General features: G+C 46.9%; 1 protein-coding gene across 1 annotated transcript; it reads left to right on the top strand.

Annotated features, from left to right (window-relative positions):
* The first annotated feature begins 4,431 nt into the window (after nt 1-4,431).
* LOC109751465 (histidine-containing phosphotransfer protein 2-like) lies at nt 4,432-7,342 on the top strand. The gene is made up of 6 exons (XM_020310346.4): nt 4,432-4,624; nt 4,771-4,904; nt 5,005-5,073; nt 6,080-6,151; nt 6,541-6,613; nt 7,035-7,342. The coding sequence occupies exons 1-6, from the start codon at nt 4,565-4,567 to the stop codon at nt 7,068-7,070; spliced, it is 444 nt and encodes a 147-aa protein (XP_020165935.1). The 5' UTR covers nt 4,432-4,564; the 3' UTR covers nt 7,071-7,342.
* The last annotated feature ends 13,798 nt before the right edge of the window (nt 7,343-21,140 follow it).

The following is a 21,140-nucleotide window of genomic DNA, read 5'->3' as shown; positions in this document are numbered from 1 at the left end:
TAAAAATAAATAAAAAGCCCGTGGCAACGCACGGGCATTCTACTGGAATGGTAGTTAATCTGTTACTATTTTCCTTTGTGTTTACTTTGAATGCACTAATAGTGCTCTCTTCAGTTTTATGATCAGCTAGAGTTTACTACAAGGTATTCAAAATGGTGCATCTCAAAAATATGGCACCATTATGTAAGCACCCTTTCTTCCTTGCGCTCTTAACTGCATGCACCATAAATATGGAATGTGCAAGAGGAGCAATCATCATCTAATATATAGAAAATTAGCTATCTTTCCGTTGCATGGTAATAATGCTCTATTGTTTGTATTGCCTAATTCTTTGTTTCCAAAAGGATATATTCTAGAGAAGAGGCAAATTGACTCACCATGCTTGGTACCAATATTCTGAAGGTTGATCCACTTTGTTTATTTCCGTATTTTGCAAGATAAGGCATAGGATAGTGGATTCTCATGTAGGGATGCCTCAGTTGTCCCCGTACTAACAATTGATAATAACTCGATACCATCAACGTCTCTGCCATCGTGAGATAAATCTTGCACATGGTACGTATGACCTATTCCTTCGTCTGTCTCTAATTAGTTTTACATACGAAGTATTCACAGTAACATTCTAAATACACTGCCAACTAGATATGTGGTTCTACAAGATTGCATCTTTGGTCTGTCTGGTTGCAATGATCGACATATGATACTACGGGTCTGGGCCTGATGGATGAAGCTCGACCTTTGGCAAGGCCAACTCGAAACCTAGCCCTGCCTGAGGTATGCCCAGACGTAGGATATACCAAACATGTGTAGAATAAGATTTCTCTTCCGCAGGTGGCTGCTAGGCCTCTTGGTATTTGTGTGTTTATCACTTGGTAACTATCGCCCACCTTCAGGTTATGACTAATTCAAATTTATGTTGGCTGCATTAACAAAAGGGAAGTGACTACCATTTTGAGTCTGGTCGATGACGTGACCTCTGTTTGCTTATTCCATTCTTAATTCATTTTTGAAGCCGAGCTTGTTGCCTCTTGAAAATAAGACGGATCGCTACTTTTCATCTAATTTGGTGAGAAGATCAATCTTACATGATTATTGATTTCAAAACATGTCGTTGCTGAGCTTTACCCATAATTTAATAAATCATATAGCACTAATCGTCATTATATTGTTGATTTGTCAGAGGTTGAATGGCTATTCTGTTTCGTCTAGAAGCTTTGTTGCCTTGATAGTTTCATCCGTTTGCATCATTTTTGTTATGACACTAATCAATGAACTCTTAACTGTTTGTGTGGAAAAGAGGACTTCAGGGCCTGCTAAGCACGACGGGAGGACTGCAATTGATAGAAACAAGAGATAACATGGTTGGTTAGCTTGAACCAGAGCTTGCTTGAAGCATATGCACATCCGGGTGTGATGTGGATTGAGTAAGCACATAAAGTTGTGATGCTAATACATACCAAGTCGAGAGCCATATCACTTGGTTGCCGTGCTAGGAATATGCTATGCATACATCATTCATGTAATGATCTTCTATTTATGTTTCTTACGCCATTAATCTTAGGCTAAAATGTAGTTTATTAGAGCAGTATTTGAATGAGACAAATACCAAGACAGAATGTGGAAGGTACGAATGAGTTCTCTTGCGTTTTCTCGAAAATGTGGAAGGTTTGAAGATTTTTTATATAATTCTTTGAGAACAGAGAAGTAACCCATGTTATTTTCGAAATGGAGTTTTCAGAATTTGATTGCAACTATATGTTTTTTGACACATGTTAAGTGCATTGTTATATTTTGGTAACACACAGGCTCAATTTTGTACTTGTGTGCATTCCACTTAAATTCACATATGTTGATTTTTTGGAAATACACACATTGATTGAGATGTGCGTGCACGTGTACCCTTACTAACGATGCGCTGGAAGGAGCGGCATGACTTGGAACGGAAGAAGTTCAGGGAGTTGTCGGAGACTCAATATGGTTCATTATTGATATATCAAAGATTTTATAGAGTACTATATTATGTACCAAATATACTGTTACACATATGAAGAATCATGACACTATTTAAAAGAATACTATATTAATTTATATTTTTTAATCATGACACTATTTAAAAGAATACTATATTAATTTGTATTTTTCAGTGTTGAGGAAATCGTTAACTCGTATTCTGTTGAGTTACGGTTGTCTGGGCGAAATAATTTTCCTACTTTAGAAAATATGGCAAATAGCGTTTCATTAGAGATGACTGTGTAGCAAATTGCATGAATGAGCTATTCATATTTTTTCATCAAGTCATAATTTTTTTGTTTAGGTTAGAAGGGTAAATACATTGTTTATGGACATCATATTTTTGTTTCATGGTAATGCATGACATTTCAACTCTATGTTACAATGTGGTAATAGATCAGGAGACATCAGATTACATTTCTTGGCTCCGGGGGTGCATGCCTCCTCCCTCTTGATGGCGGTGGCGGATCGACACGAACACGGGGTGTGAAGGAGAGTGGGCGCCATGGCGAAGGTGAGGTGGGAGTCATCCGGTTTTAAAGTAGAGGGCTCCAGTGATGATGGATTGTTGGTTGTAGTGATTTGATATTTTAATGACTATTCATATCAATGATTATGCTTGGCCCCATGAGAAACACACGAAGAAGAAACGATTGTGAGATAGGGAGGGGAATAGAAAGATGACGAGGAGATGCATTTATCTACCACATCACAAGCATGCAATATCATCACATGTCAATTGTCTATGACTCCCATATCATATAAATAGAAATCCAATATTTTTGTTTCTTGTGAAGTTGGTTCACTTTATTCCCTTCCTGTTAGAGTTGATGCTTGAGATCTAGGGCCTAAACAATTTGTGACCATAGACTGCTCAGAGTTGTCCTATTTGATCTTCAAGTGCAAGCCTTCCTTTGTTCTATTGCATCTGTGAGCCATATTAGCATACATTTCTAATCAACAATGGACTACCGGATTTACTTCATGTCAGTTGTTACTATCTCTTAGAAATTCTTTCTGCATTCATCATATAAGCAATTAAATTCACTATCAGTGAACTTCACTGCAAGTTTGCTGCACAATTTTTATTTCATAGATACACGTGAGATTATTATTTTTCTTTATGTTTGTTGAATATATGAATAATTCATTTGAGAACAGAGACAAAACATGACAAGAAAGGGGAAGAACTAACCTACATGGAGCTTGGTCAAGGTCGCCGCTCATGTTTGATGGCATTGTTTCTGGTTCCACCGACGTTGTCGATGTCTGTTACCTATGGCCCCGTTGCTGCTTTCCTCGGTCGGGCGTGGTCCACCAGTCACTGCGTGCAGACAATAGAATTTAGGCCAGCAATTGTCGCTGATCTACGCTACAGATCGACCCATAGACAGGGAAAGGAAGCGATGGCTGGTGGGGAGAGGAGCCGGGGACGTGTTGTGGCGGGACAAGAGGCGCAGTGGCAGGGAGAGAAGGTGAAGACTACGCCATGTGAGTTGCTGAAGTTGTGCCTTATGCGGTGGGGATAAGGGATGTGTGATGTGCTTGTGTGGTGAGAGGCGAGGAGTGGCTTTTCCTTTTTGTGGGAGGCTGTTCATATTTGTCTATTCTATTTTTATATTCAAGATACATACAATTATTTATCATCATTATAATCGAGATAATAAATATTTATTTATTCCAGTAATGTGTTGAGTTATTTTGTTTTTGATTTTAATATGCTCTCATGGAATGGTAAAAAATTGGTTCATCCAATTTACAAGTTGAGTACTCTATGTTTGCACGTTCTTACATTTTCATGTGAAATCTTCATGCTAACTGTATGAAGTACTCATGCATGATGGTTACAAGTCAATAAAGATTTTTTTTTACTATAATTGCTCAAGTACTATGTGAAGGAAGCTGAAGACAATATTCCTGATATTTTAGGAGATGCAAGTGAAGTGGAATAATGAAAATACATTGCATCAAGTACATTTTTCGATTGTTGCTGTAATTTTTTTCTATACATGTGAAATTAGAAGTGCATTATGCTTATGTATGCAATCAGAAAAAAAAGAATTAAAAGGCCCGTGGCAACGCACGGGCATTGTACTAGTCAACGGTAATGACCATATTAAATGCCAACCCATCCCTGGGAAAACGCATAGCGAGCCGGCCGTAACGGACCACGTGCAACAAAAAAGTTAAATTACGACCGAAGAACGGCAGGCGCGTCTCACACTCTAATACATACTGGAGTATTTGCGATGGGCTATGCATTGAAAGTGAGCATCCATTGTCAATCTGTAGATAGCTGGCCAGCATCCATCCATCCACCCAAACGTAGCTACATACATGCATCCATGCATGCACGCCATCCCCAAGCTCTCCATTCAATGGCGGCCAGCCACTAGAGTAATCGAGGACTCCCTGTCAAAAGGCTGAGTCGAGCTATATAACCTGCACTCCTCTCCTGTCCTCGTGACCTCGTCCACTCCGCCGCCGCCGCAGCACCTTCGAGTTCCGTCGACCCGAACGTGCTCGCTCGCCTCCTCTCGACGCCCGCATCGCCATGGCGGCCGCCGCGCTCAGGGCCCAGCTCAACGCCCACATCGCCTCCATGTACGCCACGGTGAGTCCCTTCCCTCACTTCTATAGCCGCCGTGTGGTCGCGGGCTGGAATCGCTGGGAATCGCCGTGTTCTCTGCTCTCGGCGTTGACGATGGGTTTCGACTGGCTAGCTATCTGGCTGACCTTTGCCTGGCGTGATCGATCTAGGGTAGTGTGGACGCGTATTTCCAGCAGCTGCAGTCGATGGATGAGGGCAGTGCAACCACGGGCTTCGTCGCCGAGGTCATCAACATCTTCCTCAACGACGCCGACAGGATCCTCAACGACATCGCCGGCCTGCTGTCCGTAACCCCGCCCCTTCCCCCTCCCCCTCTGGTCTTGTTGTACGGATCTCGTTATCTCGTTTGCTGTCCTGACTGATCTGGTCTGCTCCATTCGCAGGAACCAGCCCGAGGTGGACTTCTACAAGGTGGACGCCCTGGTGCATCAGCTCATTGGGAGCAGCTCCACGTATGATGATGATAAGCCCTTCTTTTCTATCCTCGCGCTATTTTTAACTGCTTGTTTGTTTCTCCTCTGCATCGATGTTATTCAGATGCGTTTGTCATGTTGGTTGTGGTGTGTAATTAGAAGAAGAGACGAGCTTGGTTGTGTTTCTTGTAACGGAAGTACCCGTATTCATGCCAACAGTAATGTTATGAACTTTGTCGTCTTGCTACCGTTTCTGGTACTAATGATTTCTTATTCAGTGTAATGTCAGTGGAGGATTTTCAAGTCTGTTCGCATTTTTTCTATTCGTATATGTCAGCGTAGTGTCGTTTGTACACATAGTTGTACAAACGACACTACGCTGACATATACGAATAGTTATAGTTGTGTTTGCCTGCAACAGAATTGTCGGTATTCCTGCCAATTGCAATTCTATACCGCATCACAGAAAACTTTGTGGTCTTGTGAACATTTCTAGTATTACATGAATCTATTATTGGTCCAATGGCGTTATTCTAGGTCAGCAATGAAAAATCTGTCGTTCTACAAACAATTATGGTATTAACGATCTGCTAGTCTACATCACACAATTGGAGCTTTTCTAATGTCTCCTATGCATCAATGTTGTTCCTATTTGGATGTGGCGGTGCGGGGTATGTATGTCATGGGCATGGGCATGCGCATGCGGCTCGTGTTGTTTAGCCATAATTAGAAGAATCTGAATTTAGTTATGAGCGATGTAACGGAAATGTCAATATTATTCATCCCTATGTTATGGCTCGGTGGGAGGAATTTTGTCTTTTGTAAACATCTTTGGCACTACTGATCTACTATCGCCATAAGGCCAATACTATTTTCTTTTTGGTTTATCAAAAAAAAAAAATTCTGTTGACAACCATGATAGGAAATGGCTCCTTGAGAATATAATTATGGCATGCAAGTATGCCATATGTATCAGCATGCCATGTTCAATGAGTTTGAAAAAACACTCTAGTTTCCTGATGTTGCTCTTTTTGTCATGTATTAGTGTTGGTGCTAAGAAAGTGAAACTCGCCTGCATGCAATTTCGTCAGTCCTATGTGGCAAAAAGCAAAGAAAGGTCAGTACACGGTACCTCATTATCTATGTTGCACAGTAGTTATTCTCTACTCTTTGTGTTGGTCAAATCCTGTATGCAAGCCTGTTAGCTTATTTTGTCTTTTATGACACTATTTTTAACTCATACTAATCTAACATTCTTAAAAACTAACCTACTTGTTCACTTAATCGCTAATCATGTGATTGATAGGATTTGGTTCTTTATCTAAATATATGCCTATTTGATGATTCTCTTGTAACTTGTTGGCTCTAGACTTCTGTTTATAATGCAATTAAGTTTTTAGATGGCTAGAATTTTTTTAAGCACATGGTTTCAATTTCCAACCATTCCATTTTAGTTTGCTTAACCTATCCAGAATTTGATAGTGTTGTATGTCTGCATTATTTCAGGTGTCTCATGGCATTGGCTCTTCTTAGGAATGAGTTCTGTGATGTGCGCAACCAGCTCCAGATCATGATGCAGGTACCAACTTATGTGCCTATGTTGGCTTTTGACTTCCAGTTTCTCTCTAGTATCATAATATCTCGTATATTTTTTATAAGATAAAAAAGAATAACCTTGACACTATTTTTGTTGATGTTGCAATTTACCTAGTGCTAATTGTTTGGTTTCTAGACCACTTAGTTCGAGGTCATTGAAAGTCCCATTTGCTCGTTGAATGTTTTTGTTTTAATCTTGTCTTCACTTTTCTTTAGATGTATGGGGTAGATCTAAAAGGTAGTGGTATTTCCTTGTGTTCCAAGCTTCACTGAATATTTGCCAAGTACTAGAATAAGATACCGACTACCCTGCAACATGGCTCATTTGTGAAATTATGTAACCAAAGCACAATTTTACATCGTACATCTATCATAATCATTAATCTATTCTTCTTTTAATGTAGCTGGAGCGGCAGATTGCGGCCTCGAGTCCTATGTAGAAGTAATCAAAGTGATAAGAGAAAAGCCCCATGTGATCCCTGGCATGATGTGGTATATGTATCTCTGAATATGTAGGTAGCATTCAACAGGTATTGGGCTTTGGAGCACGAAAATGGTATGCCAGGACGATTCTTGCTTCGCGATCACCCTCGGATGTAATTTGTTGTCTTGTGTGTTGATGTACCTGTCTGTTAACTCTTTATACCTCAGCGTCGTGGATGGCCCATAGACTGTGTGCAAACTCTATACCTGGTTGGTTGCTGGTGACTTGGTTTTGTTGTATGTTTTTGGCTCTATCTTGTGAAATGCTAGTGCCTCCCCTATTTTCTAGTTCCCTAGAATTATACCGAGTAAGTGTATGGCTTGAACTCAAGCCTTTGTGTTGGCTGGTATACTGAGAGGTGTTGTTGGTCGGCCTCCGCCACCTCCACCAGAAGCTCACGTTGTCACACAATAGAAAACTATCTCGCCACCGAAGGAGAGGAGGATCTATGTTAGGGAGGGGCACCAAAAGGTGCTATAGGACAACATCTAGGGTGCAAACCCTAAATCCCAGCTTGGAGGTATCAGATGGATTTGCTTGGAAGTAGCTGACTAATATAGAGGCTCTAGATACTGAAGCAAATATAGAATGCCTCTGAAGTGACGGATGGAAATGTTTTGCTCGGAGGTGTCAGAGCTAATAGAGATTATCTCAAAGAAATATAGTTCAGTAGTATTAGACAAGAGTGTGCAGTTCTGAAGCTATAAGAAACACCGTTCGCTTAGCGGGGATTACTTATTTCTCAAAGGTTGGTAGTATTCAGGAAAAACTCGGAGGTACCAGACAGTTAAAACAAAGGAGTTGAGTTGCTAGAGCAGAGTAATTGAGGATTTTGGGTGAGGATCTTATCTTGGAGGAGCAAATCCCACTTTTGAGCTATGATCCCTAGGAAGCCTAGAAGCTTTGATCCCTAGGAAGTTTTTTTTACCATGTGAACTGCAGGGCTTACACCCAAGATCCCTAGGAAGTTGGAAGATGGATGCGAACCATCAATAAAGATTAGTATCAATAATTTCACTTGTGATGCTCTGTGTGATTTAGGTGCAAGTGTATCCACTATTCCACATGCACTTGGGTTGAAACCCCTTTCTAAATGTGAACTTAATGTCCATATGGCAGATGGCACAATAAAATGACCAATTGGAAAAATTGAAGATATTCTTGTGCTTGGTAATATGAATTATGTCACTGTGATTTTTTATCGATATGGAACCTAACCCTCTATGTCCATTTATTTTCGGAAGGACATTTCTGAGAACTATAGGGGTACTATCATTGATATGAAAAAAGGGATGACAAAATTTTAATTCCTCATGAGAAAAGGTCTAAGCACTTCCCAAGAAAGAGACACAAAAGTGGTTATGAAATTATGTTGGGAATGAGTACCTTCATGGTAAGAGATAAAACTTGAAACCTCCAAAAACCATCTTGCCTAGCTCAAAGGTATTAAATAAAGTGCTTCTCGGAGGCATCCCAAAACCAGTGTCTAGAAGCACAGGAGAAAGAACAAGACTACGACTTCACATGTAACCAAGAAAAATCCAACCACAAAATGGACACGGATGAATATGTAAGACACTTGAATGACAATAGCCGGAGAAGTTGTAGCATCCTCGGCCCTCCTGACAATTTCTCCGTAGGAGAGCCATGTCCAGAGAAGAGTTATTAGCTCGCCACCCTGGATGACTACCTCAGCGTGCACGTCAAGATGATCTGATAGAGTGGTGAAGTACATGATTATCTCCGATAAAAACATTGCCAAGGTATTTAATGTGATTGGACTTGCTGCATTTTGCTAGTCCCACGGAAAACTCGTAATAAAGCATGTTTTGATAAGAAGTCGGAAGGCTCAACTACGCTCCAACACTCGACCTTGAGGATACATGACAAGTGTCATGCTGCAACTACTGGAAGGATTCTACACATCACTGAGGCTGAAGAAACTCGGCTAGGATTGGCTGACTTAGGGTTGACTGACTTAGGGTCCCCGACATGTGGGCCCAGAAACCAGATGACCCACATGTCCACTAACCTTAAGTCACCTCATGTTGCATCAGCCTATTTGAGCCTAAAGAACCAGGAGATGAGGATGACTCTACATCGGATGATGACCCAGATGCTTGAAGGAGTAACGATTGCTCGAGGCATGCTTGTTCTTTTCGCCCCTTCCCCCTAGTGGGGTGACTTGTTTCGTGCTCTAAAAAATCCTAGGTTGTTAGAGCTCTTTTTATTTTGTCCACCTGTTTTAGCTCTTTTGTAGGTGTGAGGCAGGGATTTTAGATGGGTCCTATTCATGATGTTGACTACTAGCTAAACTATCTCTTAGTTTGGTTTATTTTGCATTTGTCTGAACTTTGTCTATTATGCAATATATTGGAAGCTGGCTCTGCTTGCTCCTGTAGGAGTGGTTGGGATTTCCCCAAGTGTAAGGGTGATGTAGCCCAGCAGCAAGTATTTCCCTCAGTTAGAGAATCAAGGTTATCAATCCAGTAAGAGTCACCTAGCAAAACAAAGTAAGCGTCACCTGCACACAAAACACAGAACACGCTTGTCCCCAACACGACAAGAGGGTAGTTAAGCCCCTTGTCTTTCTAGTTACAAGATTAAACACAAGTCATAGAGATAGTTGGTAGCAAAGTAAAACGGTAAAAGTAGCAACGGGATGAAGAATTTAGTAATGGAAAGTAGACCTAGGGGCATAGGTTCACTAGTGACATCTCTCTTGAACAAGCAGGTGGCATGGTGAGCAAATAACAGTTGGGTGATGACCCACAAGTATAGGGGATCTATCGTAGACTTTTCGATAAGTAAGAGTGTCGAACCCAACGAGGAGCAGAAGGAAATGATAAGCGATTTTCAGCAAGGTATTCTCTGCAAGCACTGAAATTATAGGTAACAGATAGTTTTGTGATAAGATAATTTGTAACGAGTAACAAGTAACAAAAGTAAATAAAGTGCAGCAAGGTGGCCCAATCCTTTTTGTAGCAAAGGACAAGCCTGGACAAACTCTTATATAGAGAAAAGCGCTCCCGAGGACACATGGGAATTGTCGTCAAGCTAGTTTTCATCACGTTCATATGATTCGCGTTCGGTACTTTGATAATTTGATATGTGGGTGGACCGGTGCTTGGGTGCTGTCCTTACATGGAAAAGCATCCCACTTATGATTAACCCCTATTGCAAGCATCCGCAACTACAAAAGAAGTATTAAGGTAAACCTAACCATAGCATGAAACATATGGATCCAAATCAGCCCCTTACGAAGCAACGCATAAACTAGGGTTTAAGCTTTTGTCACTCTAGCAACCCATCATCTACTTATTACTTCCCAATGCCTTCCTCTAGGCCCAAATAATGGTGAAGTGTCATGTAGTCGACGTTCACATAACACCACTAGAGGAGAGACAACATACATCTCATCAAAATATCGAACGAATACCAAATTCACATGACTACTAATAGCAAGACTTCTCCCATTTCCTCAGGAACAAACGTAACTACTCACAAAGCATATTCATGCTCATAATCAGAGGATTATTAATATGCATATTGGATCTGAACATATGATCTTCCACCAAATAAACCAACTAGCATCAACTACAAGGAGTAATCAACACTACTAGCAACCTACAGGTACCAATCCCAGACTTAGAGACAAGAATTGGATACAAGAGATGAACTAGGGTTTTAGATGAGATGGTGCTAGTGAAGATGTTGATGGAGATTGGCCCTCTCCCGATGAGAGGAGCGTTGGTGATGACGATGGCGATGATTTCCCCCTCCCGGAGGGAAGTGTCCCCAGCAGAACAGCTCCGCCAGAGCCCTAGATTGGTTCCGCCAAGGTTCCGCCTCGTGGCGGCGGAGTCTCGTCCCGAAAGCTTGCTTATGATTTTTTCTTCAGACGAAAGACTTCATATAACAGAAGATGGGCGCCGGAGGGCCAATAGGGGGCCCACGAGGTAGGGGGCGCACCCAGGGGGTAGGGCGCGCCCCCCACCCTCGTGGCCAGGGTGTGGGCCCCCTCTGGTATTTCTTCCGCTCAATATTTTTTATTATTTCCAAAAATAACTTTCGTGGAGTTTCAGGACTTTTGGAGTTGTGCAGAATAGGTCTCTAATATTTGCTCCTTTTCCAGCCCAGAATTCCAGCTGCCGGCATTCTCCCTCCTTATGTAAACCTTGTAAAATAAGGGAGAATAGGCATAAGTATTGTGACATAATGTGTAATAATAGCCCAAAATGCAATAAATATCGATATAAAAGCATGATGCAAATTGGACGTATCAACTCCCCCAAGCTTAGACCTCGCTTGTCCTCAAGCGAAAGCCGATAACGATAAATATGTCCACATGTTTAGAGGTAGAGGTGTCGATAAAATAAAATACGGACATGAGGGCATCATGATCATTCTTATAACAGCAACATATATGGATATTGTCATATGATTTCTTATGCTCAAGTAATAATCTATTCACAATGCAAAGTATGAATCAGAAACTTTATTGAGAACTAACAAACTATAATCTCAGTCATTGAAGCAATTGCCATTTATCATAACATCAGAAAGAGTCTATGTTAGAGCTTTTCAACAAGTCCACATACTCAACTATCATTTAGTCTTTCATAATTGCTGACACTCACGCAATACTTGTGGTTACGGAGTTTTAATCGGACACAGAGAAAGATAGGGGCTTATAGCTTCGCCTCCCAACCTTTTACCTCAAGGGTAATGTCAACAATAATAGCTCATGCTAACTTACATCCAATTGAATATATCTATCAGGATCTTTCCAACACACTGTGCTTGCCAACGGATAAAATGTAAAAAGAAAAGGTGAAGATCACCATGACTCTTGCATAAGGTAGAAGATAATAATAAAAGATAGGCCAATCGCAGAGGGAAGCAGAGGTCGCCATGCGCTTTTATGGTTGGATGCACAAAATCTTAATGCAAAAGAACGTCACTTTATATTGCCACTTGTGATATAGACCTTTATTATGCAGTCTGTCGCTTTTATTTCTTCCACATCACAAGATCGTATAAAGCTTATTTCCTCCACACCAATCAATCATACATATTTAGAGAGCAATTTTTATTGCTTGCACCGATGACAACTTACTTGAAGGATCTTACTCAATCCATAGGTAGGTATGGTGGACTCTTATGGCAAAACTGGGTTTAAGGGTATTTGGAAGCACAAGTAGTATCTCTACTTGGTGCAAAGGATTTGGCTAGCATGAGGGGGAAAGGCAAGCTCAACATGTTGGATGATCCATGAAAATATACTTTATCTCAGATATAAGAAAACATAACCCATTACGTTGTCTTCCTTGTCCAACATCAACTCTTTAGCATGTCATATTTTAATGAGTGCTCCAATCATAAAAGATGTCCTAGATAGTGTATTTATATGTGAAACCTCTCTTTCTTTACTACTTCCTATTAATTGCAACGATGACCAGAACTATGTTTGTCAACTCTCAACAATTTTTAATCATCATACTCCTTATATGTGAAGTCATTAGTCTCCATAAGATCAATATGATCTCTTTTTATTTCTTTTTATTCTTTATTTTTCTTTTATTCACTCAAGATCATGGCAAAATAATCAAGCCCTTGACTCAACACTAATCTTTATTATATAGCTCACGGACTCGATTACATAGAGGGATCATAAAGCAAAACGCAAAACTAGATCATACCAAAACTTTATTCTATTAGATCAAGATACTACTAAAAGGATCGAACTAAGAAAAACGGTAAAGATAGGAGTGTGATGGTGATACGATACTGGGGCACCTCCCCCAAGCTTGGCAGTTGCCATGGGGAGTGCCCATACCCATGTGATTATGTCTCCTTTGTTGGTGAAGAAGATGGAGGTGATGACGGATAGTCGCACATTGAGCGTAAGAGGTCCGCCAGCCTGTGGATAATGCCCTTGAGTGCGATGATATGCTCCTTCAACAAAATATTTTCATGTGTGAGATACTTGTTTTCTATACGAGCTAGCTCAATCATCTTGAAAGCTTCGATCTCAGTTGGGGTAAGAAGATTGTGATCAAGTTGAAGGATGTCTTCTGTTGCTGAAACTTGGTCCTCCTTGGCCTTCTTGATCCCTTCATCCTTGTTGATCTCCATGGGTTCTTCCCTCTTCAGCTCTGTCTTCATTAGCCAAGCATCGTTGTCACCATTGTTGGAGGAGGGGGACGACATGATGCCTGGCCTTGACAACCCTGACAGAAAACAGCACGAAACAAGAACATAGGATAATTGCGTGATACGGTGGTCAAAACCTTCGGGAGATTATATAATGAATTTTTACCTACCAAAATACGTATCGTGCAAGAAAACGGAGTCCGGAGGGCACACGAGGTGCCCACGAGGCAAGGGGCGCGCCCAGGGGGTAGGGGGCGCCCTCCACTCTCGTGGAGCCCTCGTTTCCTTCCCGGACTGCTTCTTATTTTTCTATTTTTCTAAATATTCGAAAACGGAGAAAAATTGCCTTTAGAATTGTTTTGGAGTCGGTTTACTTACCGTACCACATACCTATTCCTTTTCGGAGTCTGAAACGTTCTGGAAAGTGTCCCTTATGTATTCCTCCGGGGTCACGGTTTGAATAACATTGGTTTCAACATTTATAGGATTACCTGAGATATAATGTTTGATTCTTTGACCGTTCACCACCTTCGGGTTTGTGCCTTCGAAGTTGTTGATTTTTATGGCACCGGAACGATAGACCTCCTCGATAACGTAAGGACCTTCCCATTTAGAGAGAAGTTTCCTTGCAAAAAATCTTAAACGAGAGTTGTATAGCAATACATAATCACCTACATTAAACTCACGCTTTTGTATCCTTTTGTCATGCCATCTTTTAACTTTTTCTTTAAACAACTTGGCATTTTCATAGGCTTGGGTTCTCCATTCATCAAGTGAGATAATGTCAAATAACCTCTTCTCACCGGCAAGTTTGAAATCATAGTTGAGCTCTTTAATGGTCCAATATGCCTTATGTTCTAGTTCGAGAGGTAAGTGACATGCTTTTCCATAAACCATTTTATACGGAGACATACCCATAGGATTTTTATATGCAGTTCTATAGGCCCATAATGCATCATCAAGTTTCTTGGACCAATTCTTTTCTAGATCTATTAACAGTCTTTTGCAAAATTAATTTGAGTTCTCTATTACTCAATTCTACTTGACCACTAGACTGCGGGTGATAAGGAGATGCAATTCTATGATTAACATCATACTTAGCAAGCATTTTACGGAAAGCACCATGAATAAATGTGGACCACCATCAGTCATTAAATATCTAGGGACTCCAAACCTCGGAAAAATAACTTCTTTAAGCATCTTAATAGAAGTGTTATGATCAGCACTACTAGTTGGAATAGCTTCTACCCAATTAGTAACGTAATCAACAGCAACTAAAATAAGTGTACATCCATTAGAGGCAGGAAACAGTTCCATATAATCAAAGCCCCAAACATCGAATGGTTCAATAACAAGTGAATAATTCATAGGCATTTCTTGACGTCTACTAATATTACCAATTCTTTGACATTCATCACAAGATAGGACAAACTTACGGGCATCCTTGAAGAGAGTAGGCCAATAAAAACCGGATTGCAATACCTTATGTGCAGTTCTATCTCCAGCATGGTGTCCTCCATAAGACTCGGAGTGACACTTGCGTAGGATCTGTTCCTGTTCATGCTCAGGTACACAACGTCTAATAACACTATCTACTCCTACTTTATAAAGATGTGGGTCATCCCAAAAGTAATGTCTCAAATCATAGAAAAACTTTTTCTTTTGTTGGTATGTGAAACTAGGTGGTATAAATTTAGCAACAATGTAATTAGCATAATCAGCATACCATGGAGCACTGTGAGAAGCATTTATGCCATTTAATTGTTCATCAGGAAAGCTATCATCAATAGGTAGTGGGTCATCAAGAACATTTTCTAACCTAGACAAGTTGTCTGCAACGGGGTTCTCAGCTCCCTTTCTATCAATAATATGCAAATCAAATTCTTGCAGCAAGAGAACCCATCTAATAAGTCTAGGTTTAGCATCTTTCTTTCCCATAAGATATTTAATAGCAGCATGATCAGTGTGAATAGTTACTTTAGAATCAACAATATAAGGTCTGAACTTATCACAAGCAAATACAACTTCTAAGAATTCTTTTTCAGTAGTAGCATAATTTCTCTGAGCATTGTCTAGAGTTTTACTAGCATATTGAATAACATTTATTTTCTTATCAACTCTTTGCCCTAGAACATCACCTACAGCATAATCACTAGCATCACACATAATTTCAAAGGGTAGATTCCAATAGGTGGCTGAACAATATGTGCCGAAATTAATGCTTTCTTAAGTATTTCAAATGCTTCCACACAATCATCATCAAAGACAAATGGTATGTCTTTTTGTAATTGTCGGGTGGTAGGTGCGACATATGCCAACGGGTGGCTTATCATGGTGGGTGCCAGTAAAACGTCGCTGGTGCCTGGAAACAGGATGAGGCGAAGACATGCACGCCGGCGGATCTTACCCAGGTTCGGGGCTCTCCGAGGAGATAACACCCCTAGTCCTGCTCTGCGGGGTCTCCGCATGATCACTAGATCAGTAAGAGTAGCTACAATTGCTCCTAGAGCTGTTGGGGTCAAGGGAGAAGAAGAGCAAGGCTAGCTCTTGCTTCCCTCTATCTATGGTGTGTGTGTAACGCTAAGAAGCCAACCCTTTGCATGGGTGCTCCGGGGGGTTTATATAGGCCTACCCCCCGGGGGTACAATTGTAATCCGGCTGGGCACTGGTCCCAGCCGCCAGTGTCTACGCTCGCCGGCTTCTCCGCCGGCCGTTGGGGCCCGCCGACTGGTGGGTCCCGCCGGCTGCCGGCCTCTTGGTCGACAGGCCGGCCCTACCGCCTAGGGTCTTGTCGGCGGCTGCTTACTGTAGCCTCGCCCCTGATGACAAGGGCTTCGTCGAGGTAAGCGTGGCTACAGTGTGCCGCCTCGAGGGCTCTCGCTGTAGCCTTACCTCGTCTTGTCTCCTTAATGTGGCGCATGCTTCGAGGGAGGGGGTAGCCGGCTTCTGGGGGCCGGCTACGCCCTTGGCCGACTGGGGGAGGCCGGGCCGCCTTCGCGCCTCTCTCTGGCTAAAGGGGCCCGCCGCCCGCGGGCCGTACTGGCGTCTGCCATGGGTGACGTTGAGGCCAGCATGGCTACAGTGCCGAGCCGGACGGGAGATGGCCGTCCCGTACGGCGTCCTGTGGCCATGCCTGCCTCGGGCTTCGGGGGTAGTGGGCCGCACTGTGGCCACACCCCGTCTTGTCACCGTTATGTGGGTGTAGTTTTGGTGGTTGCGGTCTCGGCCGGCTCCTTGGAGTCGGCGCTCTTCGTGCCCGACTCTGGGGAGTCGGCGTTCTTCATGGCCGGCTCTGGGGAGTCGGCATCCTTTATGACCGGCTTTCTAGAGTCGGCCATCCCGTGGTTATCTTGGGGGGAGGTTGCCGAGGCTGGGCCACCTTCTGGGAGTCGGCTTCAGAAATAGCCGACCGGGGAAGGCGGCCCAATGCTTGAAATGCTTGAAGGCCCAAAGGCCTGATAATTTTTTGGAAGAGCCAGGGGCAGCCGGTTAGGCTACCCGTGCCCATTTACTCCGACAGTAGTCCCCAAAGCTGACTTGGCTTCGAGGTTGGGTAGGAGTCGAGAAGCTCGATCAACTTCCTCTCTTGACGAGCCGGCAGCTGGGAGCCGGCTTCGGTTGAGGGCACCGTCTCGACGAAATTTTTTGGAGTCAGAGGGCGGGAGCTGGCCGGCGCATGCTCCGGGCCGCGGGCCGGCCACTGGCCGCCTGCGGACCATGTGGCAAAAAAGCCTGCCAGCCCACGCGCGTGACGGGACGTCGCTACAGTCGGGGGCCCGCCACGACCACGCCCGGCCCGGGCGCGGATTCTCTGCAGCCCGAAACTACCCGCACGTCCTCCTGCGGCAGTTTCGGCACGCCTTTAAGGCGTAATAATCGCGAGGCGTGGGGGGCGTGGGGCAGTTAATCCCACGTCTCGCCCCACGCCCTGCCTTCCCGGCTTCGCCTTGCGAAGCTATAAGTAGGGGGAGGGGGAGAGCGGCAGGCTCTCGCACGCTCCTCCTTTCTCCACCATCTTCTTCCTCCTGCCGTTTCTTGCAACAGCGCCTCGCCACCGCGCTCTTCCACCACTCGTTCCTCCACCGCCGCGCTCGTTTTCACCATGCCTCCCGCCACGGAGCAGTTCGGCGGGGATTGGGACGGCTCCAACGTCCACGAGGATCACGTCGAATTCCTCCGCAAGACGCGGCGGCTGCCCGGCACGGACAAGGTGGAGGTCCGTCTCGCGCCGGCGAAGGACTTTACGCCGGAGCCGCGGGAGGGCGAGCGGGTGGTCTTCCGCTCGCATTTCTTGCGCGGCATCGGCCTGCCCATGAGCGCCTTCTTCCGCTCTTGGCTCAAGTTCTACCAGCTCCAGCCGCACCACCTCACCCCGAACGCGGTGGTGCTGCTGTCTGCCTTCGTCACCCTGTGCGAAGGCTACCTCGGCGTCCTCCCCACCCTCGAGCTCTGGGGGGAGTTCTTCCAGTCCAAGCTGGGCACGCGCTCGCAGGGCATGCCGGCTCAGACTGGCGCCTTCATCGCGATGCGGAGGGTGGCTGCCGACAACCCCTTCCCCGTCATCACGCTGATCCAGTCGGTGAAGTTATGGAAAAAGTCGTACTTCTACGTCAGGAACATCGCCCCGCAGGGCGACTACGTCAACCTGCCGGCTTACGTAGCCGGCCCACCGGCGGGCAGGCGGCCCCAGTGGTCCTACCGGGCCGTGACGCTGACGCCGGCTGGATCCGCAGCCGTCGCCCGAGTGCGAGCGATGACCCAGTCAGAGGGCTTGTCGGGGCCCGACCTGCTGGCCGCCTTCGTCACGCGCCGGGTACTCCCGCTCCAGAGCCGCCCTCATCTGATTTATCAGATGAGCGACCAGCTCGATCCGAGCCGGATGTGTACCAAGGACATGCCGCACGAGGAGGTGGCCTATATGGTGAACTACCTCGTGAACTGCAAACTCTCCGAAGAGTGGCAGTTCGGCAAGGAGCCATATAGCCGGGCCAATCCGCCGCCCACGGCATGTTCTCCTTGTCTCTTTCTCTTTTCTTAGTTGTGTCGCTGAGTTCCTTTGGCCGACTCTGACTAGTCGGCTTGTTTTCGACAGAGCCCTCTTCTTCGGCCCGCAAGCGGGTCGGACGTGGAGCGCCGATTCGCCCTCGACCGGACGGAGCACGATCTGGAGGACCCCGACTTGGGGGCGGCCGCTATGGACGACAACACCGAGCCGGGTGGTGGCCAAGCCGGCGGCGAAGCAGGCGACTCCGGGCATGGAGTCACCTTCGACGACTGGCCGGACGACATAGAGGCCGAAGTCGTCCCGCGCCGTCGGCCGGCATCTGGCCGTGGCGCGGGTTCCTCCGCTGCACCGCCTGCTCGGGGCGGCGGGCAAAAGCGTCGCGCCGCCCAGGGTTTGTTCGGCAGTCGAACGAAGAAGCCCAGGGGCGGGGCGGCGACAACCAGGCGGGAGGAGGCGGCCGCGAAGGCGGCTCGCTTCCGCAAGACGGTGAAGCAACCGCAGACGGTGTCGGCGTAAGTTCAAACTCCTTCATGTACTCTTTTTTCTTTCTTTTCTCTGGTGGTTCCTGAATCCTTGTCTTTTTCTCCAAACAACCAGAGCCCCATTGTCGCTCGAGCGGGCGGCTGCCGCCTCCGTCGTGGAGTCGCCGAGGGGATCTGGGAGCACCACCCGCCGCGTGGACCCCAGTGCCGACCTTCAGGCGGCGACAGAACGGAACACGCGGGAGGCGCGGGAGGCGGAGGCACGGAAGGCGGCCGCCGCCCAGGCGGCGCAGGAGGAGGAGGCGGCGAAGGCGCGCGCTGACGCCGCAGCCAAGGCCCAAGCGGAGGCTGTAGCTGCGGCGACGGCGGAGGGGGCCTTGTTGGTCACCCCACTGCGCGTCGCAGCGCCTGGGGCCCCAGAGCCCCCGCCCGAAGAAGCCGGCAGCGACCAGCCAGGGCTGGAGAGGGATGACGACGTCGTCATCCTGGAGAGGGCGCCGGTGCCGACCCCGCCGACTGGGACGGCTCAAGGCGGCCGGCCTGATCTGCCGTCTGCGCAGCCGGCGGGGGGCGAGCCGGCCGCGAGGACCGAGCTAGCGGTCCGGATGCCGCCGAGCCGGCGCGTGGGGAAGGCTGCGTCAGAGCCACAGAAGGCGGCATCGGAGCCGCAGCCGGCCGTGGGCTCCAGCTCGTCGGCCCAGAATGTGGAGGTGGCCAGCGCCACCTCAGGGTGGATGCCGGGCGGAGGGACAGCCGTGATGAACGTGGCTGCGCAGGACGTCCGGACCCGGCTCCAAGCCCAGGCTACGGCGCTAAGGCAATACACCGACGAGTTCCTTGCGACACGGGCGGCCATCCGGGTTAGGCTTTTTATCTTGCTTCTTCTTGATCTTGATTTCTTCCGTGGGGGCGCGTCAGCGCGCCCACTGGGTGTAGTCCCCGAGTTCCGAGTCGGCTGCTGAGCAGGCGGCTTGGAACTTCTTGGTGGATTTGGTTTTTGCTATTCTTGTTCTTACTTCGATCTTCTGCCTGTTTTGCAGGACTACCACAATCTTCGTGTAGCTGCCTTCGACTCCCAGGCTCGGGAGGTGACCCAGAAGACCGCCGACCTAACTGAGAGCCGGGGTAAGTGCTTTGTTCTTTATCTCACGTGGGGGCGCGTCAGCGCACCCACTGGGTGTAGTCCCCGAGATTCGGGCCGACTGCTGAGCAGTCGGATCTTGACGACTTCCTCTTATTGTTTCCTCTTTTTCTGCCGTCCTTGCAGCCGCCAACGCCGGTCTGAGGGCACAGCTGGGAGAGTCTCAGACTGCCCTTCGTGTCAAGGACGCCGAGCTTGCCGCCTTGGTGCAGGAACGCGACCGCCTGGCCAAGAAGTTGGCCGACCAGGAGGAGAGCCACAAGGCGGCTCTGAAGGCGGTGCAGGACCGCGAAGCCGCCCTCCAGGCTGAGTACGAGACAGAAGCGGCTGGCTGGGCTGAAGCGAGGCAGACTCTGGTCAATGGCTATGGCCAGATCGAGGATCTGGTCGACGGTAAGCCGCCTACTTCTTCGTCTTCTCTTCTCGTTTGCCTTTTTGGCTCGTTTTCTGACTTGGTGTTTTCTCTTCTTTCTCTTTCTTTCTTGCACAGAGTACTTCCCTGGCTACTCTACCGCCGCCAACCAGATCATCGAGGCCCGCCGCCAAGCACGAAGGCAGGTTGGCTTCGAGATTGCACAAAGCGCTGGCCGTTCGCTGGAGGAGCAACTCTTGGCGATCCAGGCCCGTCTCTAGCCGGCTCACCGACTGCTTCGCCGGCTTCAGCGCGCCGGGGCGCAAGTGTTGGCCGCCCTCTGGCCCGGCCAAGTGGTTCCTCGCACCCCCAGTCGGACTGCCGACTGGCTGGAGGTGGCAGTTGGCCGCTTCGAAGCCTGGAAGGCCTCGGCGGCTCGGTCCGGCGCCAGGCGGGCGCTGGAGTTCGTCAAGGCCTGGTATCCCGGCCTGAGCCTGGACCAGCTGGCCACCTGGCGGCAGCAAGCCGACACGGAGCTGGAGCCGGCGCGCCCGGCTATCATCCGCCAGGCTTCGGCGATCGCCGACTACACCGACACCAGCGTCTTCGCCCCTGAGGTGGATGACAATGGTGTCGCCCAGCTGGAGGAGTGGTTTGGGCTGAGCCCGGCAGACGGTGAAGACTCGGCGGAGGAGATCGACTCCAGCGACGAGGGCGAGGAGGAGGAGGAGGAAGGTGAAGACGCCGAGCCAGATGGTGGAGCGGCCGACCTGCCTCAGCCTGACCGCGCCTCCAGCACCACGTCACGTGCGGGTGCGTCGCCTGCCACCGGTGGTGACCAAGCTGAGACCCGCCAGCCGGCCACTCCGTCAGCCGGCGACGCCATCTCC

The sequence above is a fragment of the Aegilops tauschii genome, chromosome 4 (assembly GCF_002575655.3).
Source record: "Aegilops tauschii subsp. strangulata cultivar AL8/78 chromosome 4, Aet v6.0, whole genome shotgun sequence".
Classification (NCBI taxonomy): domain Eukaryota; kingdom Viridiplantae; phylum Streptophyta; class Magnoliopsida; order Poales; family Poaceae; genus Aegilops; species Aegilops tauschii.
Note: the sequence above shows the minus strand (reverse complement) of the source record. Positions and strands in the feature narration are given on the sequence as shown.

What these genes read in the sequence shown, in the direction of transcription:
- LOC109751465 (XM_020310346.4), top strand. Translation starts at nt 4,565, where the DNA reads ATGGCGGCCGCCGCGCTCAGGGCCCAGCTCAACGCCCACATCGCCTCC. An exon ending in AACGACATCGCCGGCCTGCT is followed by an intron (nt 4,905 to 5,004) that starts GTCCGTAACCCC and finishes CTCCATTCGCAG; the next exon opens with GAACCAGCCCGAGGTGGACT. An exon ending in CTCATTGGGAGCAGCTCCAC is followed by an intron (nt 5,074 to 6,079) that starts GTATGATGATGA and finishes GTCATGTATTAG; the next exon opens with TGTTGGTGCTAAGAAAGTGA.